The 23,925-nt window shown below is 42.1% G+C and overlaps 1 protein-coding gene across 1 annotated transcript; it reads left to right on the top strand.

The window, feature by feature from the left end:
* The first annotated feature begins 313 nt into the window (after nt 1-313).
* ORC1 (origin recognition complex, subunit 1) lies at nt 314-22,396 on the top strand. Its single transcript, XM_006879805.1, has 17 exons — nt 314-408; nt 2,427-2,554; nt 6,460-6,642; nt 8,604-8,919; nt 9,776-9,780; nt 10,386-10,698; nt 12,170-12,274; nt 12,888-13,140; nt 15,586-15,683; nt 16,186-16,287; nt 16,615-16,786; nt 17,075-17,182; nt 17,400-17,549; nt 18,161-18,280; nt 19,911-20,080; nt 20,752-20,839; nt 22,202-22,396. The coding sequence occupies exons 1-17, from the start codon at nt 314-316 to the stop codon at nt 22,394-22,396; spliced, it is 2,601 nt and encodes an 866-aa protein (XP_006879867.1).
* The last annotated feature ends 1,529 nt before the right edge of the window (nt 22,397-23,925 follow it).

Raw genomic sequence — 23,925 nt, 5'->3', positions numbered from 1 at the left:
GTATGATGACTCTTTCCAATCATTGGTCCCTCTTAACATGCCCAAAGTATGTGAGACAAAGTTTCACCCCGGCTGCACTTTCTTCAAGATAGATCTATTTGTAGTTTTGGCAGTTTGTGTGATAGTACACCACATGCAAAGGCATTGATTCTTCCTTGGCCTTTTCATTGTCCAACTTTCAGCTATAAAGGAGGCAATTTAAAACACCACTGTTTAGATCTAGCACAGCTTAAAAGGTGAATTCATTGAAAACAGTGACCAAGCCTTAGAATCAAAGCACAGCATGTAACTCAGTGACTTTTCCACAGAATCCATGGCACGCTATACCACAAGACTGAAGACCAGACCAACTTACTCATGGGTTGGAAGGCCATTGTTGGATCGAAAACTGCGCTGTCTAACCTACAAGTGAGTGATGGAATTGTCTTGGAAATGTAGTTTCTTCAAGTTATACGGTTTCTAACTTATATCCAATTTGAGGTAAAGCTACAATTTGGGGATTGACAGATAATGGATTAATACAGCATAAAAATAACATAAATGTAGCAGTTCGTGGTTGGGAAAGAAAATGTTATGGCAAGATAATAAGATTAGTGTGACAATGTTACATAAATTTAATGTGAGTTCTGTGAAATGCCTTAAATGACAGTAGAATTGTTAATGCTGATCCTCCCACCCCTAATGCCCAAGAGCTCTTTGAGCTATTTAATATGGATATTGGGTAGCTTTAAGGCCTCTTGATTTTTCTTTTATGTCAGATTAATTTATCAAACCCATTTCCTCTAGACTTATATGTAACTAGGTAAATATGTTTCTAATAGGAGAGTGGTAAGCACAGAGGAACTATTTAGGGAATTTTCTGTTGGGGAGCACTTCCCTCCTGCCCAGTGTCTGTGGAGCTTGGCCTACCCCAAGTAATTTTCTTTTTTTTTTTATTAAATGTTTTTTATCAATTATTTTTAATGCAACATATATAATTTTTATAGCATATTCTTTCCATTTAATTTTTCCCCCATTCATTCCTTGTTGCACATTTTTCTCCCTGCCCACCCCTCTCCCCTGTTCATTTTTCTCTTTGAAGGGGAAAAGAAAAATTCTTTTGTTCTTATACAGGTCTCCCCCAACCAGTCTACAGTCCACTTTAATATGCATTTCTTTTTATGTAATCTTGTCATGAAAATAATACTTATCCCTTTTAAACAGTTTTCTCCCTCATCTGTTTCTACACAGTGTACATTATTTATGTCCTTTTCTTAGGCTCCGCCTAACCCTGATGTCAGTCCCGTTTTATAACAGTGGCACTGTGCAGTATTTGTCCTTTTGTGACTGAGATATTTCACTCAGCATAATGTCCAGAATCACCCATTTTGTGTAATATTTCATGAGTTCCTTGTTTTTCAGTGCAGTATAGTATTCCATTTTGTGAATATACCACAGCTTCTCTGTCCATTCATTTGTTGATGGGCAGTTAAGTTGTTTCCAACTCCTTGCTATTGTGAATGAAGCCGCAATAAACATGGTGTGCATATATCTGCTTGGGTGGCAGTTATGGTTTCTTTAGGGTAGATTCCCAGTAGTGGAACTGCTGGGTCAAATGGTATTTCTATTTGCAACTTTTTGAGAAAGCTCCACACTGCCCTCCAGAGTGGTTGCACCATTTAACACTCCCACCACAGTGAATAAGGGTTCCAGTTTCTCCACAACCTTGCCAGAATTTGTTGTTTGCTGTTTTTGGGGGGGTTTTTTGTGGGTTTTGTTTTTTTTTAAAGTATAATTTCCATTTTCTTTTCAGATGAGTTTTTTCTTCAGCCTTTAAGGAATCAAATCTTTACATGGGTTTTGGTGGTGGTTGTGGGCAGCACCTGCAGATTTAAATCTAGGTGCAGGTGTTCGGTCCTTCCAGGCTTCACAAGAACGGTTCCTCACCACCTTGCTGTGAATGGCACAACTCACACAGTAGTGCATTTTCACATAGCGCTTTGGAAGCACATGTACGTCAAAGACACTCGCTTCGGAAATGTCCCTGACAGCAGCTGCCTCTACCATATTTCGAATTACTAACTTCTTAATTGCCTTGTTTTGGGGCACGCAACTGGCGCAGTTCATGCAGTGAATAGGCTGTAAGTGGCCGCAGCCCTTTTTGGCATGACCATTTGTTCTCCTTTTCTTTGTCATGTTGGAAGCGAGGGTCCAAGAGAGAGCGAATTTTGCTATTCTGACTGGGGTGAGATGATATTTCATAGTTGTTTTGATTTGCATCTCTCTTAGAGCTAGGGATTTTGAACACTTCTTCATGTGTTTGTTCACCTTCAGAATGTCTTCTTTGGTGAAGTGTCTTCATACCTTGTGCCCATTTTTCAGTTGGGTTTTTTACCTTTGTCTTGTGGTGCTAAGTAATTTTCGTACATGCTTTTGTTATATTACAGGGAAATGGCTGTGAAAATGGATGGTTGTTCAACTCAGATTCACATCCAAGTTGGACAGTTTGTGCTAATTGAAGGCAAAGATGATGAAAATCCATATGTTGCTAAATTAATTGAGTTGTTTGAAGATGGTGAGTTTGGGTCTTGAGTGAAAACTATTTCTTGTTGTGAACCACTGGGGAATATTAGGTGATGGGAAACTGAGGAAGGTACCGATTCTTGTGCTTGAAATAACATAGAGAATCCCTTTGAGTGTGAAGTGGGGACTCTTAAATACTGGTTATACTCTCCTTCCATCTAATGAACTCTAGCTCTCACCAGAGTAGCAGTAAGTACAACAGGATTGGCAGGATCATGAGTTTAATTCTGCTATTATTATTATTAGGAGTGGGTAGGAACGGCCAATAAGGCAGTATCTTTGCAATGGAGAGAAAAGATAGTCAAGAAGAAGGAGCAATGGAAGCAATAAATGAATTAAATAGAAAAACAGTACATTCACACAATGGAAAATTACACAGCGTTAAAAAATAACAAACTCGTAAAACATTACACAGCATGAGGGGGCCTAAAGGACGTTATGTTGAGTGAAATATTTTGGTCACAAAAGGACAAATACTGCATAACACCACTTTTATAAAAGAGGGGGTTGAGAGAATGTGGAAAGAGTGGATAGATAATGCACACTGCAGTAGAACAGATGAGTGGAAGAACTGTCTGAAAGGAATATTTGATTGGGCATTATTTGTATGATAACAGTCTGGAGCAAGGGGTGCATTGTGGAAGGGACTGGGGGAAGTAAATGTGCAGCAATGAATTTTAAAAAAGTATTTGTCAGTTCTCAAAATAGATCAAGAGGGTAGTAAATAGGTGCTTTTCACTATAGCAGAGATGTGGCTTATTCTGGCATATGGAAATTATTACCAAATTTCGCAAGTGCAACTTCTTTACGAAAAAGTATATAAATCAATTGGAGGGCATGTCAATTGGTGTTCAGTCAGGAAAATAAAAACACTTTTGATGTTTCTACTCAGAGGGATTTGGGTACAACTTTTGAAAGGCTGAGGGAACAAAAGGGGAAAGATGATATTACCCTTAAATCTTTACACAGAAGAGGGAGGATAGTACTAGAATCTATCAGCCATACTCACCATCTGAGCTGAAATTCCAAGCGTCTGTTTTCAGCAAGAAATCTCTTGTGGCCTACTGGGTAAACAGTTGTACTGTCAACCCAAAGGCAGGCAGTTCAAGTTCACGAACTGCTCCAAGGGAGAGAAAGATAGGCAATCTCCTCCCTTGTGATATACAGCCTCTGAAAACCCTCTGAGGGATCAATTATGAGTTGGTTCCAATGTCATGGCAGTGAGTGATCTTTGCAAATGCTCCTTTCTTATTCATAGGGTTTTCAAAGACTTGTTATTAACAAGTCTGTCTTGGAGAAGTGAAATCTTAGGGGCAAAGATGGTGCAACTTCCTCTCATATACTCTGGACATCTTGTAAGGAGGGACATTGGGGGAAAAAACATTATGCTGGCAAAGGTGGAGGGGCAAAGAGAAGATGACCCTCAAAGTAGATGGACATAATGACTACAGCAATGGGCCTGAGCATATCTGAGGCTGGTGCAGGATAGGGCGGGATTCAGACCTGTTGATCATAGGGTTATTAGGAGTCGTAGTTGACTGGATAACACCAAACAACATCAGGAGAGTACATAAAGGTGGAATTGAGCAGATTAAGAAGGAAGATGGCCATTTAAAACTACAAAAAACTAGGGGTGCAAGTGCAGCAATGAATGAATGAAAATCCAAAATCTCTGTAAATGCTCATTAAAATTATTTTTTAAAAAAACAACTCGGGGTGAGAGGAGAGACAAGGTGCTGCACAAAAAATAAAGAAAAAACTACACCACACTAAATCTTCCCATAGCAAAGACAGATTGTATCATTTTCTCAGAACTAAGGAAGTCTTGTATCCCTAAAAAAGGAACATGAGTGACATAATGGCATGAGTGGGTAAATGTCAGAAGGGTATTTGAAAGGTGTGGAGAACATTTTCATCAAACTAACATCCACTGGAGGGAGCATGTCCACAGAAGTTGGGTCTTTCATGCATCGCTTTTACAATCTTCACCTGTTGTATGGTGAGATGGTTCTCGTCTTTGTAGAGAACTAAGGAAGGAAGTGAATGGTGGTGCTTCTGTCACTGGATATCAGTTGTGTGGAGCACCAGCAGCCAGGAAATCAAAAAACATATTGCGATGGGAAAGGCTGCTGTTAGGGACCTCTCCAGTGTACTGAAGAGCAATGGTGTCTCTCTGGAGACCAAGGTGCATCTGATACATGCTATGGTCTTTGCAATCACTTGAGAGAGTTAGACAGTGACTAAGGAGGATAGAAGGAGAATTGATGCCTTTGAGCTGTGGTGCTATAGAAGAGTATTGAATATACCATGGACTGCTAAGAGAACGAACAGGTTCATCCAAGAGAGTGAAATCAGGCTGCTCCTTGGAGGCAAGGATTCTGGGGCTTCGTCTGACATACTTTGGACATGTTGTAAGGAGAGACAGGTCCTTGGAGAGGGACATCATGTTTGGAAGGGTGGAGGGACGGCACAGGAGGGGAAGACCCTCTATGAGGTGGATTGATTCAGTGACTGGGGTAATCAGGATGGTTGTGTCAGAGGCAGTGCGATTGGCACAGGATAGAGCAAGGGCTGTTGTACATAGGGTCGCTGTGAGTCGCAAGCGACTTGACAGCACATAACAACAACAAACAGCATGGAAATATTGTAGCTGAAAGTATAAATATAGATTTGCCAGAAGTCACCTCAGTCTGATTTTGCTCTATTTCCTGCTCAGTTTTCACTTTGTTGGTTTCTTGGGTGTGTGTACCGTCAAATTGGATCCATTTGGTACAGGAGGAGATTGTCCCTCCTTCTCCAGCGGAGCATCTGGTGGACTTGAACCGCACACTTTCACAATTGCAGTGCAGCTGCTTAACATTAGGCCACCAGAGCTCCCTTTGTTGATTTCTTTATAGTCGCTGTTGAGGCTTGGTTAATTGCTGATCTGCTAATCAAAAAGTCAGCATGTTGTATGAGTAAAGACCTGATAGTCTGCTCTGTAAATGCTCTAGCCTTGACAACTCTATAGGGCAGTTCTACTCTGGCCTGTAGGGTTGCTGCTAGGCCTCAGAATCTATCCAACAGCACACAGTCACCCTTATGTGAGCATATCACCAAGTACTTTCTCCTTTAGGATGGCTGTGTTTCCAGCTGCTTTGGAGCAGCAGCTGTGTCCTTAATGGTTTCAATACCACAAGGATGTGATTAGAGTTGTTATAAGTCATCAAGTTATTAAGACTTACAGCTGACCCTCCAGCAGGTTTTCAAAGGCTGTAAATCGCAAAGGAAGAGCCTGCCCATCTTTCTCCCCCAAAACAGCTAGTGGATTCCAACACCATGCTTTTGGGTTGGGAATGCAGCTCTCTGCCCACTAGGCAGAGTATCCATCCATTAGACTCAACTCAACTCATAGCAGTCAAGTCAGAACTAACTCATAACAGCCCCTCCAGCAGGTTTTCAGCAGGTGTAGATTGCCCAGCTTTCTCCCACTAATGGTTTTAATCCATCTGTCTTAGCAGCTCAGGTTCTTAAGTACTTGGCCATCAGAGGTCCCTTTCCTTAGAGTAGTTTCTGTCAAAGTTTTTTTGTAATTCCTTTGTTGACTGATGGCATCATGTAGAAGTGAAGTAAATAAAAAAAGAGTCAAGTGTGAAGAGCATGGGAGCTAAGTGAGCTCTAATGATTGCTATTTGATCCGAGGGACTTTGACAAATTATTAAAGGTCTCATAACTTTATTTTGTTGGTGAAGGGGGATTAGCTGTAGCACCTACTTTGTGGGATTATTTTGAGAATAACTCAAGTGCTTCGCACAGGTTCTGGCATAGGAAGTGGTCACAAAGTTTATTCCAGCTGGTGGGTGGTCGGTAGCTAAAAGATATGCTTTATCCTTCCTTTTTCCACCTATTCTCTCATAGAATCTGACGTTTATTCCACAAAGCGTGCTCGAGTACAGTGGTGTGTCCGATTTTGTGAAGTTCCTGTGTGTAAACAGCATTTGTTGGGCCGGAAGCCTGGCGCACAGGAGATATTCTGGTATGATAACCCTGCCTGTGACAACAGTATTAATGCTGAGACCATCATTGGTCCCGCACGGGTAAGTCATGCCTTGTGCCATTCTGGTCTAATGTGAAAATTATTTTTGTTGGCTTCTTAACAACAAACATGTCCTCAAAACTGTTACTGGCTCTGATATTCTCTGCTCATTTACATTCACTGCTGTCAAGTAAAAACTGACTCACAGGCTGACCCTCCAGTGGGTTTTCTGGAGGCTCTAAATTGCATGGGAGAGATTGCCCATCTTACTCCTGCGGAGCCGTTGGTGGACTTGAACCACCAGTGAGACATGACCTTTGGGTTAGCAGCACAGTTCTCCATGGACTAGGTCACCAGAGCTTCCCAATTTACTGCACAGGAAATGAATTTTTTACCTGTCCTCTTCTTCTTTGCTTACCTGTCTACTTAATCTCGACAGACATTTATTGAGAGCACTCACCATGTGCTAGGAGCCTCCTAGAGGAAGTGACATTTAGGTTGTCACCTAAGGGATGAGCAAGAATTAGCAAATGTATCTCAGTGGGAAATTATATTTAGCTGTGATTATGGTTAGCATCTAGTATTGTGAGGCTAAATATGATTACTCAAATGAGGACTTCACCTTGAGTAAATCCGTTGTTACTCTCAGCAAATTTCTGTTTAAGATATTTTTATGGTAAATCAGGTGCTAATGGGCTGCTAGTTGCAGCCTGGGTTGAGACACCAGTTTGATGACTAAAGATATTCGTTATTCTTACAGGTACTTCAGGTCTCAAAAGTGGGTTGAGATGAATATATGCATGATACTTGTGCATGGTGATGCAGATGGTTGGTTTAATGATAAAAGTTTAATGATAAAAATTACTTTGGCCTGGAAAGACTGTCTTCAGATTTTTCCAGTTTACCTTCCAAACTCTGGGCCCGGCCTAACATATCTTATAGCATAGTGTTAACTAGGTAAGAAAGCAAGCTGGAGTATTGCAGGTTAGGTAGATCTGGAAAGGCAGAGGGCAGGATAGGAGTACTTTGGACAGTAGTACATTGATGGGGCCAGATTTTAGAAGGCTTTGTAAACCAGTTAAGTGGTTTGATCTTGGGTTCCTGGAAAGTACAAAATCACCCAGAATTGTCCAGAAACAGTCCTTCCTAGTGCTGTACTTCTGAAACATCACAGCCTTGAAACCCCTGTGGAACAGTTTACTCTCATCTGGGCTTCTGTGTAAGTCAGGATCTATTAACAATCTGGTTTTACAGTTGAGGACCATTATAGGCTATTGACAAAGGTCCTGGTGGTATAGATGGTTACATGTACTGCTAACAGGAAAGGTCAGGGGTTCATATCCACTAACTGGTCCCCAGTGGACGGTCACCCTGAGCTAGAAGCAAAGTGGCAGAAGTGGGATTATAGACTGCTGAGGCAGGATCATGCTTAGGAAAGTTTTTGTGGGAAAATTTGTCATGTATAAGTAAAATGGACTGGAAAAGAACGCATTGTTGAGTATATCAGCTAGAGAGGAGTCTCTGGAAATAATGTAGGAATGAGATAATGTGTCTTTGAAAAAGGGAGAGTAGTATGACTTCACAGGAAGCCAATAAATACTTTAAAAATGAATTGAAAGGCAGGGCATTCTGGTGGCCTAGTGGCAAGAAGCTGCACTGCAATCTCAAAGGCACGTAGTTCAAATCCTCCAGATGCTCCGCTGGAGAAGGAGGGCCAATCTCTTCCTGTACCAGTAGGATCCAACTCAACAGTACACAAGAAGGGGGGGAAAAGGGATTATGTTTCTGGATATTTCACTGACATTTTAAAATCTATTAATTATTAAATGAGTAAATGGATGTTAACTCTTCTCTCGTTTTTTTTTGTGTTTTTTTTTATTAAATTTTCATTGCCACAAGCTGTGCCTCTTTAGACTAAACAAGTAACATTGTACATTGCTTCTCCGTGATTATTCTTATTGGGCATTCCTTGGCTGTTTTGGTCCTGATCTCTTCCACTCTCTTATTACTTTCTATATTCAGGTAGTAGCTTTAGCCCAAAGTGAAGTAATTCCTGAGGATTTGAAAGATGAAGAGACACTCTTTGTGAAACTATCCTGGGATGAGAAGAAGTTCAGACCACTGTCTCCAGAAGTGTTTTCAGAATTGGAAAAACTCCAGGAAAGCAGCCCCAGGCATCAGAAGCTGGTTGGAGCCAAGGCTCTGATCGAAGAAAGTCCTGCAACCAATATAGAACATGCAGTCAAAAGGATTGAACCAAGACACTGTGCATCTAAAGCTTGCCAAACTCCCACCCATTCAGCTACTCCACTGGCAAGGAGGAGGCTGGAGCTCAGCAGTAAGTGTGAATGGCTCACAGTGGACAATAATGAGGTAGAAGTAATATGATATTTAGTCAGGTGACGGGGTTAAGTTAGGGCATCACCGGATCAGGTTCTAATTGAACATACTAAAACTTCCATTCCATTGAATAGGTAGGCCTTATAGAATCCAAAGTGGCCACCTCATGTGAGAGATGGACAGTTTCTTCTGTGTGATTTACGATTTACAGCCTCAGAAACCTGCTGAAGGGTCAGCTTTGAGTTGGTTCAGACTCAGAACCAGTGAAATGATGAGTCAGAAATGACTCCGTGTCAGTGGGTTTGGTTTATTGGCTTTTTAGTTGTTTTATGAGTATTCACATACAGGCACTCCATAATTCTAGACTTAATTGTAACTTTACCTCACATTTGATGGAAGCCACTCAAGTGTACACTATGCCTTCCACCTTGTTTCCTTTAATCCTGGCACATTCTTTCTCCTTCTCCTTTCAACTTTGCCCATATTTGATCTTTTCCTCAAGGCATGTCTTTACTAGAGCTTCAGTGTGAGAAGACACCTATTTACACTGCAGGCATTCATCTATATCACTTCCTTCTTGGATTCAGAGACCAGGACTGGTTCTCATTCAGCTTTGTTCCTCCTAGCACTTGGTATATACTTTGCCACCTCGAGAGCTCAGATGATGTCTCTGGACAATAACTAGGGCTTTGGGTGCCTGTGGTTATAGTGAGGGGGAAGCAAACTCTCATATACATTAATACCCATTTGTATCCCCAGTTGATTGTCCCAAGTCCATCTTTATTGGTATATAACGTTTGTTGTTGTATAACATAGAGCCGGAACAGACCCATAGCTGAACCTCCAGCAGGTTTTCAGAGGCAGTTAATTGTACGAGAGGAGATTACCTATCCTTCTCATTTGGGTTGAAAAAAATCTAGGCCTTAGTGTTACTTATTAGGAGAAGTTTTTTGTTAGTATAAAAATTTTTTAGCTTATGAGGAGAGTGGTGAGTAAAATCGAGCTTTGTGGGGCTTTCTTAGTTGTGAACGTCATAGAAGCAGATCACCAGGCTTTTTTTTCTTCTGCAAAACTGCTTGTAGATTTTAACTACAAGCCTTCTGATTAGTAGCCAAATAATTGTGCCATTCAGGGAACTCTCTACACTGAAAACCAACCTCATTTAGATTATGGGGAAACCTAACTGCTAACCGTTCCTCTATAAAACCTGGTTTAGCACTTGACTTGAGATTCTGACTAAAAAAGAAATTTTAGAGGGTGGTGAGAAAGAGACCAAAATTGGTTAAATGTGCCTGTGTGGTGAAAGGAAGCATGAGATAATTAAAAATATGAGAAAGCATTCTGTGTATAACCTCAGAAAGAAAATTTAGCTATAATGGGATTCAGAGTGTTTATAGTTTTTGTTATACAATTCACACACAATGTCTGTGATAATTTCTCTTGGGTTTAGGTCTCCCCAAGACACCAGACTCTAGGACTTCCCAGCAGACTGCCTCTTTGAGATCTCCAGAAAGAACTAAGCAGAAAGTGGCCTGTGAGATCACCTCACCTCGTAAGAGGCCTCAGCCTGATGAACTTAAAATTTCATCTCCAGCTTTTAAAACCCTTTGTACCAAGGACACCTGGAAGTCTTCACCTGAATGTCACATGACCCTAAGGACCCGAAAGTCATCTTTAAAAGCTACAAAGATTAATGAGGAACAACTGTCCCCCATCAGAGGGGGACGGAAATCCTTGGTGGTGTCAGATGTGATCCTGAAGCCACAGAACAACAAAAAGAGGTACCTGAGAATATCACCCTGCCTCCCACAGCAGTGAGAGCGTGTACATGGCGTGAAATGTGTTGGCTACAGTCAAGAGCAATGATTGGCAATGATGGTGTCATAGAATCACTGGGGAACTTTGCCAAAATTTAGATGTCTGCATTGATAGGGAATTGCATTGCAAACCCAGCTATGATATGCCTCTGAAGTCTGAATCCACCAGTGGTTCTTCGGGAAGATGGACTTAGAAGCCTGCTGGAGGGTCAGCTATGAGTTGGTTTTGACTCGATGGCTGTGACTGAGGATTTTTCATGGTGTTTTTTCCTCAGGCATAGTGAATCAGTCTTTAGGCATAGGGCACAGGAAACCATATTTTTTTAAAATGTTCTGGAGTGATTATGCTACATCTAGTCATTGTTTGGGGATCAAAGCTCTTGAATATGACTCCCCCGACCTGAATTGCCTCATAGTCCAGAATTTAATTTTACCTGTCATTTTCTTAGGTTTTTTTTTTAACTAAAACGTTTTCAAATATATTTTATTTATTTATGTATATTTATATTTATTTATATATATATATAATCTAGTATAAGAAGATAATGCTTCTAAAATAACTTTGAGGTTGGACATTAGTTAATGTTTGTATATAAACTAAACATGTGACAAATCAGAAGTTACATTATTTCTTTCCTGCTTGGAAATTCTGCTAATTAGCACATAATCCATTGCTCAGCAAAGGCTTTATATTTAAATGTAGCTCCATTTCTGCTAACTTTGAACCCAGGTGAACAGAAATTACAGATTTATTAGAAACAAAACAGGACAAGCAGCTGATTGGGATTAACTATTCTAGTCTCTTCTTTGGGAACTCTGGTGGCTTAACAGTAAGGATTGGGGCTGTAGTTCAAATCCACCAGCTGCTCCACAGGAGAAAGAAGGGCAGTATCCTCCCATACATTTAACTGCCTCTGAAAGCTTGCTGGTTACCTGTGAGTTGGTTCCAACTATGGTATATACAACAAGAGTCTTTTCTTGTGGTTGTGGGGGCATATTGTAATAAGCCTCAGACCAGCTTTCATCTCTGGGTTTGATTTGATTCAAACTTCAAGGTAACAGATTGATTGATTTAAAAGGGCAAAATGAGATTGTTATAGCTGTTGCATGCCATCAAGTTATTTATTTAGTTATTTATTTATTTTTTTATTTATTATTTATTTAGTTATTTATTTAAAAGCGCAAAATGAGATTGTTGTAGCTGTTGCATGCCGTCAAGTTGGAACTGACCCATGGCTGACCCCTCCAGCAGGTTTTCCGAGTTCTCACATAGGAGGAGATAGCCCATTCTTCTCCCGCAGAGCTGCTGGTGGATTCAAACCAAGCTGCAGTAGAAGGAGCTGGAGCCAGTCAGACCAGTGGGCTGTCTTCAGTGTCTCTGCTGATCCTCCACCCCCAGAACCACTTCCTGTAACCTTGCTGTGGTATCTTGCAGGGAGTCAGGAGAACCCCAACCTCAGAATGAGGCTACATCCACTCCACATCGGGTTCGCAGAAAGACCTCTCTCTTGACTTTGAATCTGATTAAGCAGCAGCTTCGGTAAGATTGCTTCTTGGTAGGTCAAAAAAACAGCTGCCATCTGTGGTACTGAGGACCTTATCCCTTAAAGCCTCTTAAGTCGTTTGTTATTTGCTAATCCACTAACATTTGCTTTTCACCTAGTATGTCTGGAAATACTTTGGTGCACATAAATGTCACAGTTAGGAAGGGAAAACAAAAACTACTCTGGGCTTAGGTGACTCCCAGAGCCCCAGAATCATGCCAGAAAGACTGGTGGTGGGAAGCAGTGTTGTGGGATGGATGCTAAGAGCATTAGCTTTGATTGTGATAGGCATAGATTTGAAGCTGGTATTTGTCACTTACCGTGGAACCTTGAGATGTTTACCTCTCCTTTCCAACGTTTCCAATTTCCTCATCTATAAAATGAGAACAATAACATATAACCCACAAGTTGATTGAGAGGTCAGTGAGGTAATATCAATAATGCATGTAGAGTATCTCAGCAGCAAGAACTCAAAAAGTAGGGCCAATCCTTTATGACCTACTCACAGGGGAAACATGGCCATACTCTACTCCACACTGACCTGTTATGAAGCTTCTCTTGATTAGACTTTGAACACTGCATGCATGGTAATAATGTTCTCAACACCAGGTTTTTAGGTGGTGGTACAAATGATCAAGAAGATAAAGAGTATCTACCAGCAGCAGAGATTTCAGACTCAAGCAGTGAGGATGAAGAGAAAGAGTTTCCACCAGAGGCAGAGAATTCAGACTTGAGCAGTGAGGAGGAGGAAGACGCTTCCGTGCCACCCCTCCGAAGGACACCCCGCAGATCCTGGACCCTGCCATCTTCCACAAAGTCATCCTTACAGACTCCTTCCAGGACACCAAAGAAAAGGGTAAGAGTCTTTTAGTGAAGCAGCATCCTCTTAATTTAAAAGCTTTGGAGGCCAAGGCCACACAGAACTTATTTCTGAGGAAACATCTGTCCTGTTAAAACTATTTCTCTTGGAATATTCCTGGGGGGAAAGAGTTAGTTAAGTGAATCTTAGAGCTGAAAAACTATCTCATCTTTGCATTTCTCAGAAAACCTAGCATTTTGTACATACTTGGTGCCCATTGGCTACTAATTCGTAACTGCTGACCCTGTGCACATTGTTGTCTTGTAATACACATAAGAAGCTGGGAGCACTATGTGGGTGTTAGTAATGAATTGTGTAATTGTGAGACAGGCATGAGAGATTGATGGGCTTCCTGTGGAACAACAGCAACTTCTCAATTCAAAGATGTCTGAGAATTAAAGTTAAATTGGCCTCTTTATCATATGACTTCTTAGGGTCATTAGTTTATTAATTCATTGTGACCTACAAAGAGAGCGCTGGTGTGTTTCTCAGTCTTTCACTTTTTTCATGATGCGAATTGTCCTCTGGAACACAGTTGGAAATTCTTTGTTGATGTTACTGTTAGTTACCCTGGCGATGTATGTCTTCCATGGAGAAAGTAAAACTGCCCTCCCTGGGGTTTTCAGTGTTAGGACCTTTTGGAAACAACTAGCCAAGCCTCACAGGTGCTTCTGAGCATTTAAACCACCATCCTTCGGGCTAGTTCTTGAGCGCTTAACCTTCTGCACCACGACACATGCCTTGAGGAGATGCTTGATATTAGTGCCATCGACCTCACTGCCACAGAACAAACACCGCCCAGACCCATGACCCCTCACAGGCACTGCAGTTTGAGCATACTGTCGCAGCTTCTGTGCCCATCCATCTCATTGATTTCCTGACATTCTGCTTTACCAGTAGATGCTGTGGTGATGGAGTAACATATCAAGCTGCTAATCAAAAGTCTGGCAGTTCACCGATTGTGATGGAGTTGACTTTGACTTACGGTGACCCAGTGTGTTACTGAGTAGGACTGCTCCATATGATAACCTTGGCTGTGATCTTTACAGAAGCCTTTCTTCTGTGCCTGCTGGATGGATGGATTTGGTTTGCCAGCCATGGGGCTAGATTGGCTCCAAATTGATTGCACCGCCCCAGGACCTACAAGAAAGGAAAGAGAATAGGACTGTTATTTTAGACCAAGCAATAACTGTAGGATTTGGAATAGATAAATTCAGTGAGGTTTCATCAAACACTTGACTGTGGAATATGGAAAACCCGAGTTTATCAACTTTTCTTTTATATATAGAGAGAGAGAGAAAGAAAGAATGGATTTCCATTCGCTCACTGTGGCATTTTATCACCTTTTCAAACAAATTTAGAAAATTACTTGAGTTTACCTTTTACTCTGTATTTGGACAAGAATTTCTTTTAAGATGATATTTTAAACTATTTAATCCATACTTTCTTTTATTAATTCATTCTTCATATTTACATTCTTTTCAAATCCTGGTACTATATGTGAATTGTTGTTATGTGCCGTCGAGTCGTGTCTGACTCATAGCAACCCTGTGTACAACAGCCCTAAACTCTGCTCTGTCCTGTGCCAATTGCACTGTCTCTGATACACCCATCCCGATTACCCCAGTCACTGAATCAGTCCACCTCATAGAGGGCTGTCCCTCCACCCTCCCAAGCATGATGTCCCTCTCCAAGGACCAGTCCCTCCTTACAACATGTCCAGAGTATGTTAGACTGAGCCTCAGAATCCTTGCCTCCAGGGAGCTGCCCTGTTTAACCCTTTCCAGGACAAATCTGTTTGTTTGCCTAGCAGTCCATGGTACTCTCAATACTCTTCTCCAGCACCACAGCTCAAAGGCATCAATTCTCCTTCTATCCTTCTTAGTCAACTGTCCAACTCTCTGATGCATAACAAGTGATTGCGAAGACCATGGCCTGTATCAGAGGCACCTTAGTCTCCAGAGAGACACCATTGCTCTTCAGTACTTTGAAAAGGTCCCTAACAGCAGACTTTCCCATGGCAATACATCTTTTAATTTCCTGGCTGCTGGTGCTGAGTATTGACTGTGGAGCCAAACAAACTAAAGCTGTGACCAATCTCAATCTCTTCACCATCCATCCTGATGCTGCCAATTGGTCCAGTGGTGAGAATCTTTGTCTTCTTGACATTGAGCCTTAATCCATATTGGAGGCTGCAGTCCTTGCCCTCTGCAGCAGGTGCTTCATATATGAATTAGGAAAACATAAAATGTGCTAGGCTCTGAACAGTATTATCTGTAATTGTGAAGTTAAAGAGGGAGAATCCTTGGTTTTTTATGTACAGAAGAACTAAGGATTTCACCACTTTGCTTCGGTTTATCAGATCATTTGAATCAATTGTGTTGAGATGCTCTGGATAGTTGTACAGGATTGGTTTTCCTTTCTGAAATGTGTTCTCCTTCTGAATAGCCTGTGCATAGAACGCCATGTCAGGCCACGCCCCAGATCCGCCACCGCAGCCTCGCTGCCCAGGATCCTGCCAATGTGCTGGAGGAGGCCCGGCTGAGGTGAGGGAGATGGGTCTCTGCTTCATTCCCCTAAAGCGGAGGTCATCTGCAGTTGGTTGTGTTCCTAGTAAAGGCAGAGTCAGACGACCATGTGTACTTATAAGGGGAGTCCTTTCTCTCAGGCAGCGCCCGGGTGAGTGCACTGCAGTGTGCTGCTATCTTTTCCTCAGAGATGTGGGGTGGTTAGGACCCTGCTTCTAAGTTATGACAAAAAACTTTGTGGGACCCTTTTCAAACTACCTAAGCCTAGATCCTGCCAGAAATCTTTTTAGTTGGTCTTATGGGATGAAGTCTACTCACATAAATTCTTTGGGTGATACTTGCCTTTGGTTATTAACAGCTGAGTTGACTGATTTAGGTGTAGAAAGGAAGGACAATAGAAAATTACAAATGAAGGCACTTCCTGGTTGAGGTTTGTTGTAGAACTGTAGACACATCTTTGTTTATCAAGATGATGGCAAGATGCTTCTAACGTCCTTGTCCCCGTTTACTGGAACTGTAGGTTGCATGTTTCTGCCGTACCCGAGTCTCTCCCCTGCCGGGAGCAGGAGTACCAAGACATCTACAACTTTGTGGAAAGTAAACTCCTAGACTGTACTGGAGGGTGAGTTGTGCTGAGGCAGACAGAATGGCTTGAGGGAAAATAGATAAACTCCTCATATAATATAAGCCTAATGTATAACAACCATTTTACCAAGTAATTCTATAGAAATTCTGCTTTTCCCAAAGAATGGAAGTAGGCTTTCTTGGTAGGTGGTATGTGAGCAGCATTGCTTATGGAGTGGATGGTTTGTATGAAGAAGTCTGTTGTGACCATCTTCCAAGAATGGTCCTTTCTGCTCTCACCTCCACTCAGCAGGGTCTCGGTCTTCCCCCAGTGTATTCTCACGTTCTTGTCTTGTGTGGCATGGGTCTTCCTTTCTCACCCTAGGTGCATGTACATCTCCGGGGTCCCTGGTACAGGCAAGACTGCCACTGTACACGAGGTGATACGCTCTCTGCAGCAGGCAGCCCAAGAAAATGATGTCCCATCCTTTCAATACATTGAAGTCAATGGCATGAAACTGACAGAGCCCCACCAAATCTATGTGCAAATCTTGCAGGTAAGCAAAGCTTTGGGGGCTGTTTGGTTACATAGGAATGATTTTTGTGATTATGACAACTGCTTGTGACTCCCTGGAATTTCAAACACATTTCCTTCCCTTTTTTATCATATTTGGTGCCTTCTCTTGAACATCGAGGTTAACATTGAGACTAGAGTAGAAGGCAGAGTATTGGACAGTGAGGTCCTTAGACTGAATAGCTTCTGTGGCTTCTGGTTTACTTTTACATCTATGAGAGTAAAATCTTTGTCCTCTACCAACACTTAAAGTTTTTGTCCCCAAATGCAGAAGCTGACAGGCCAAAAGGCAACAGCCAGCCATGCAGCACAGCTGCTGACAAAGAGATTCTGCACACACAGCTTGCCTCAGGAAACTACCGTGTTGCTCGTGGATGAGGTGAGTGAAGAGGTCCCCATGGGGATGAGGAGAAAAGGGGCAGAGTTTGACTGATGCTCCAAGAGCAATGACTGGGCAGAGGGCTCCCTCCATTGTGAACCTGAACCCCTTCTCTGGGGACCCCTCTTGACTTTCTCTTTGCTGCCCTGGTAATATGTCTTGAGAAACCTGTAGCATTCTGGGACCAACCCTGCCTCTCTTTCCATTTCCCTGACAGCTTGACCTCCTGTGGACTCAGAAACAGGACGTAATGTACAATCTCTTTGACTGGCCCACTCACAAGGAGGCCCGGCTAGTGGTCCTGACCATTGCCAACACAATGGACCTGCCAGAGCGAATGATGATGAACCGGGTGGCAAGCCGACTGGTGGGTGCCAGGACAGCTCTCAGGCTGTTCTTCCAGCTCCATGAGCTGCATTCAGGAGTGGTTCTGCAAAAATACCCTTCTTTTAAAAATGTGGAAAACAGTAAGAGTGCTTTTCTGAATATTATAATTCTTATGTTGTAATTAAATATGTCATCATTGCATGATTTTCCACAAATATCAAAGCTAAAAAAGCAGAGCCATAGAAGTTTAATTATTTTTTTAAAAAATTTATTATGTTTTAGTATTAGATGCTTGGAGACTAGCAGTAAGCAAGGCAGGTATTGTCTCTATTCTTATCGTCCAGGAAGTACATCAGAGAAATTTAAGGGAAGACCGGGGCTGTGTACTGTAGATCTTCCCGCCCACTTTTGTCAGATTATCTGTTTCATCTAATTTTATTAATTCTGCTATAATAAAAGTTCTTAAATGAAATGAAAGGTAACTATAAAACTGCTGCCCTACAGAATGCTGCTGACCATTGTCAGGAAAAAAAGGAGCAGAAAGCAGTCCTGGGATGAGGGTCGGGTGGACGTTAAATAGCACTTGGAAATCTGGTGGGGACTTGGACTGTCAGAGTGAGTGTTCACTGATCTGTCTTCTCATCGCCCCAGGGTCTCACCAGGATGTCCTTTCAGCCCTACACTCATAGTCAGCTGCAGCAGATCCTAATGTCCCGACTGAAGCATGTGAAGGCCTTTGAGGATGATGCTATCCAGCTGGTAGCCAGGAAGGTGAGTCGCCTTCAGGACGCGTCTTAAAGCCCCTAGAGTGCGGTCAGATCACATGATGTGATCCCCTATGCTGAGTGTTTTGAAGCTAAAGTTTAGAAAATCCTGTTTAAGAAAAAGAAACAAAGTGGGAGAAAAGTCCTTAATCATTTCACATCAGTTTATAAATAGCAAGGCCACGAGTATGGTGGGTTTATATTTGTGTTAACAAACAGGGCTGTTATAATGAGAGCAGCAGAGTGGGAATCAGGTAAACCAATCTGGCTCAGATTAACACTTAACTGCAGGTGGGAAGTTCTGAAAGAGTTACTTTAAACACTCCCTTGAGCCTTAACTGTCCACTCTGAAAAATAGAAAAATACTCACTACCTTCTCGGGTCCTTGTAAGAATTAAAATAAGCATTTTAGCACTGAGAATAGTTATAAACTTATTTCTTGTTTTTTCTTGCTCTAAAAGATCGGAACTCACTGTCTACAGCTCACAGCTGGTATTCTATTAGAGGAATTATTCATTAGGAATTAACTAATAATTAGGAATTATTAGAGGTATTCTATTGAAGGGTGGAAGTGAGCCAGTTAGATTTGTCTCTTTCCAGATTTTGCTTCAAAAACTGAAAAACTCATTTTTGTCAAGTCAGGAACTAATCCACAGCTGACTTTGCAGTAGGTTTTTTTAGGAAGTTGTAAGTCATATGGGAGGAGATCACCTACCTTGCTCCCATGGAGCAGCTAATGGATTTGAACCACCTGCCTTTGGGTTGGCAGTGCAACTCCTTTCCCACTAGACCACCAGAGTTTGCTAATCGGGAGATCATTTCTAAGAGAAAGATCCTCAAGGTTACCATATAGCCCTCCTTTTCAATAGAGTACTTTGTGTCCACTACAGTCATGTCGCTTCTAAGAGCTGTTATTTTTTTTCTGAATAATCATAGTCATTCTCTATATCCTCTTCTTTATACTGATATGGTATGTTTCCAAAGACAAGTTCTTTATGAGTCAGTCAATCAGTATTATGCAAAAATGGAGGATGACTCTTATATTAACTGCCAAACCTCTCAGAATCACGGCCCAGCCATGCTGAAACATAACCAGTCCACTCTCACCTGCTGCCTCAGTTTCTGCTACTGCCAGACAAATGTTGATGAGGCAAATTGTCACCTAGTAGACTTTTTCACTATTGCAAGTAGGGAGGTTCTTTAAGACGTCCAGGAAACATACCTGAAGAGGAAAGTGTTACAGGAAGGAGAGGGGCCCCAGAGGTGGTAGGTCAGGAGGATAATAAAACAAAGCCATTAATACCTACTCTTTCCAGTGTGGTTTTAGAACAGAGGTTTGGATGTGGGGAATTGAGTACCCAGCAGAGCAGAATTTACTCCCTGTGCCTCAGCAAGACTCCCTGCCAACACTAAGGCCTTAAATTCCCAGTACCGTCTTTCATTTTTGTGCAACACATAACTAATGTGTCGGTACAGTATAGATAAAACTAAAATTCAGAATGTGAGGTCACCTGTCCCCAGTGGGACATCTAAATGAGATAGCCAGATTCACCTGTGTTCTGATTCCAAGGACAGTCTTGCATGGATCACCTGGGCTGGGGTGGGAGGGGGACCTTGGGTGATAAGTGTCTCTGCAGGTGGCAGCCCTCTCTGGAGATGCCCGGCGCTGCTTGGACATTTGCAGACGTGCCACCGAGATCTGCGAGTTCTCCCAGCAGAAGCCAGGCTCCCCTGGCCTGGTCACAGTGGCTCACTTGATAGAAGCTGTGAATGAGATGTTCTCATCTTCCTACATCGCTGCCATCAAGTAAGATGCTTCCACTTCTTTAACCTGGGCCTTTCTGAAGGGTTTCAAGAGGTTTTCTAAGCTTTTTAGTCATTCAGTCAGGATTTGCTAAAGATGTCCTTTCTCTTAAGGGGTGCAATCTATCTAGTCAGGGAGACAGAACAGTAAACCTCAGATAATAATCACTGTTAACCATACTGCAGTGAAGCTCTACCTAGGGTGTAAGTGGAGTAAAAAGTTCTGTGGAGCAGTGAGTGGCTGGCACACCACTCATAATGTGATAACAGAGAATATATTCCCAGTTATTCTGGCTGTGTTTCCTTACTTCAAAAAGAGTTGGAGATTTTAGGCAGGAAGGCTGATCTTGCTGAATAATACGCTGTTGTTCATTACCATGGAGTCGGAGCCAACTCATAGCCTCCAGTGTGTTTCAGAGGTTTTAAGTCACATAGGCGGGGATGACCCATCTTGTAATCATGGAGCAGCCAGTGGATTTGAACTGTTTGCCCTGAAAGTGGCAGTGTAACTCCTTACTAACTAGGCCATCAGAGCTCCTCCTTGCTGACTAATATAAGACCCTATATTTTCTATCCTTTCTTTTTTTCTAATGGCACAGAGTAACCGTTTGACTTCTCCTCTGGACTAGTGGTACAGCCAATGTGAAGAACTCACATCTTTTCATTTCCTTTTAGGAATTCCTCTGTTCTGGAACAAGGCTTCCTGAGAGCCGTCCTTGCAGAATTCCGTCGATCGGGTCTGGAGGAAGCAACGTTTCAGCAGGTGATTAATCTCCTGAGCTTTGGTCTGATGATACCCTTTCTTTAAAAAGACAGAGGATTTCAATAATCAGTGTATATGTTTTTCTATTTTGTGTCACCTTCCTTATGTGAGAGAATAGCAGGCTATTCTCAAAATATCACCTGTCATGTGATAAAGACCTTTAGGATCTGATTTCTGTAGTAGGTTGAAGGCCACTGCTGTGTCATATGCTCCCCTAGAAGTGAGAAAATTAAAGGTGAAGACAAAAATTATTGCCCTAATATAGTTCATGTTGTAGCGAGGAAGAGTTTCCAGGATTCATTTTTTAAAATAAACCATGAAAATCAGACTCTGAATGCTATTTGAGGTCACATAAAAGGACTCATTAGAGGATGTGGCTTAAGCATTCATTTTAAGACTGTTAAGGGAAACACGCTCATTGCCTTAGAGGATCAGTACTTTAAAATGTGTTTGTTTTTATCTGTGTTATATGTTTTAAGCATCTTAACACAGAGACGTCAAGAAAATACTTTTCCTTTCAACTACTTCTTAAATGAGTTGGTGGTTTATTTAAAAGCTTAGTTACTGGTCATATTTTGGCCATAATAGATTTTTACCCTTCTAAGACCTGAAGACAGCCTTTCAACATAGTGTAACTCAGTCTCATTTATAAACGTTTCCTGAACACCATAATGTTTCATTGGCTGTAAAGGATGCCAGGGGCGGGAGCGATAGATTAATAATACAGTTACAGAAAGTACCAGGGAGCTCTGGTGGCATAGTAGCAAGAAGCTGCACTGCAATCCCAGAGGTACGCGATTCGAATCCACCAGATGCTCTGCTGGAGGAGGAGGGGCAATCTCCTCCTGTACCAGTCAGATCCGATTTGACGGTACACACAAAAAATAATTAAAAAAATAAAGTACCACAGACTGGCCCAACCCTGTAAGGGTCTTTGTGACAGGTTTTTGGCTATCTTCTTACTCCCTTTCCTCTATTTTCTGTTTGCACCTTTGTGATTTTCCAAAAGTCATGTCTTGGCATCTGCTCACTGAATCCACTAAGGAAAATACCCTGGTAGCAAAACAGGTGGAATTATCAGGAGACCAGAACTGTAAAACTGAAGCTCAGAAAAGAAATTCACTGCCCATCATTGTTCACCTATGCACATGCCAGAGCCAGAATTAAGGCCTTGTGCTCAGTTCCAAACTCGTCTTATGTTCTGCATCTGTGCACCACTAGGGGTGTCCCCCAATGACTTCTGGGATACTTCTTGTCCTAAGCACTAAAAGTCTCATTTTCCCAAAAGGAGTTGTAAATGATCGACCCAGTCATATCTGAAGGATACAGGCAGCCCACCTCAGCTTTGCTTCTCATATGTAGGTGTACAGCCAGCACATGGACCTGTGCAGAATGGAGGGACTGCCCTACCCCACCATGTCCGAGACCATGGCCGTGTGCTCCCGCCTTGGTGCCTGTCGCCTCCTCCTGGTGGAGCCAAGCAAGAACGACCTGCTTCTTCGTGTGCGACTCAACATCAGCCAAGATGATGTGCTGTATGCGCTAAAGGAAGAGTGAGGGGCTCCCACAAGGATCTACTGGGGTCTCCTGGTTTTTTAAAGACTGATTTTTCTAAGCACATGGAATTGTTTGGGGGAACTAGACTGTATGGGAATGGCTATGACATCTCTTGCAATTTCCAGTAAATTGCTTTTTCTTGGTTGGAACATTTATAGTCATTGTGTTGTTACTGGCCATTGTCAGGCTGGCTCCCATTAGTGGTAACCTCGCAGCATGGTCAGGACCTGCCTTGTCCTCTTCCATCTTTAACTGATCATTAACGATCAGTTGTGATCCCTAAAGTTTTTGTTGCCTCATTTTCAGAAGTAAATCACTAGGCCTTTTTTCCTCGATTGTCTGAAAGCTGAAAATTTGTTGAGAATCAAATATGTATGTCCCACTTGGAAGTGAGAACTCTTATCATGGAACCACTAATGGCCTTATACACAGTCTTTATAAATACCAGCTTATAAACCCAAAGTGCCCTTCCACAAAGCATCCCACCTCTCCTACCACTGATTTAATTACACAATACTGTGTATGTGCCCCTTAAGGACTGTTGAGGTAACATCTAGTCACATACACATCCATGGGACAGGACACCCAGGTCTCTGGGTACAGGGTGTGTGCCTGGGTGCCCCAGCTCTGGCTCACATGCCTTGGGCCTGTGCAGTCCTCCCCCAGGCAAGTTCTCACAAGCAGGCGAGCTGACTTAGCAGAGAAGGTGGGGAAAACCTGGCCAAATGCTCACTGGGCATCTGCAGAAGGAACTGTCCAAACATGTGCTACACAGCAGCCCCAGGTCAGTCTGCTGTGGGAATCTCGTGCCCTCAGAAAACAGGACATGGTGTCCAAATCACATCTCACAGGACATTAATTGATGTTTACCTGTATGTAAATGTATGCATACAATATACTTACATCTGTAAAATAGTTATAGAAGGAGTTTACTACATTGACTGCACCCAGAAAAAGATAATTGAATGATAAGGGCTGCCTGGAGGACTTTGCACTGTATCATCTTGAGTCTTTAATTTGGAATCATACAAATACACAAAATGTAGTTTTGTTTTTATTAATTTTAATGAAAGTTTACAGACTTAGTGTTTCCATTCATTCATTTTTTGCACTTTTCTCCCTTCCAACCCTCTCCCCCCCAATTCACTCTTCTCCTTGAAAAGTAAAAGAAAAACTCTTTCATTGTTATGCAGTCCCTCCACCCAAGTCCACTCCACTGTGCAGCCTTCATTCTATACTTCTGTCACATGACAATAATACCCAATCATATATCTCTTTTAAACAGTTCTCTCCCTCATCTGTTTGAATGCATTATACACCATTCAGCCCTCTCCTCCTGTCTTGCCTTACTCTCAGTGTCAGTCCCATTTTACAACAGTGGCACTATGCAATATTTGTCCTTTTGTGACTGAGATACTTCACTTAGCATAATGTCCTCTAAGGTCACCCATTTTGAATAATATTTCATGAGTTCCTTGTTTTTCAATGCTGCATAGTATTCCACTGTGTGAATATACAGAGCTTCTCTA

Source organism: Elephantulus edwardii, unplaced genomic scaffold (genome assembly GCF_000299155.1).
Source record: "Elephantulus edwardii isolate Elephantulus edwardi_28Jun2011 unplaced genomic scaffold, EleEdw1.0 scaffold00005, whole genome shotgun sequence".
In the NCBI taxonomy this organism is placed as follows: domain Eukaryota; kingdom Metazoa; phylum Chordata; class Mammalia; order Macroscelidea; family Macroscelididae; genus Elephantulus; species Elephantulus edwardii.
The sequence above is the reverse complement of the archived record's forward strand: the minus strand, read 5'-3'. Positions and strand labels throughout refer to the sequence as shown.

Excerpts from the sequence above, each read along its gene's own strand:
- ORC1 (XM_006879805.1), top strand. The coding sequence starts at position 314 with ATGGCACGCTATACCACAAGACTGAAGACCAGACCAACTTACTCATGG. Across the intron at positions 13,141-15,585 it reads CACCAAAGAAAAGGGTAAGA|CCTGTGCATAGAACGCCATG; the intron begins GTCTTTTAGTGA and ends CCTTCTGAATAG. Across the intron at positions 16,787-17,074 it reads TCTATGTGCAAATCTTGCAG|AAGCTGACAGGCCAAAAGGC; the intron begins GTAAGCAAAGCT and ends CCCCAAATGCAG.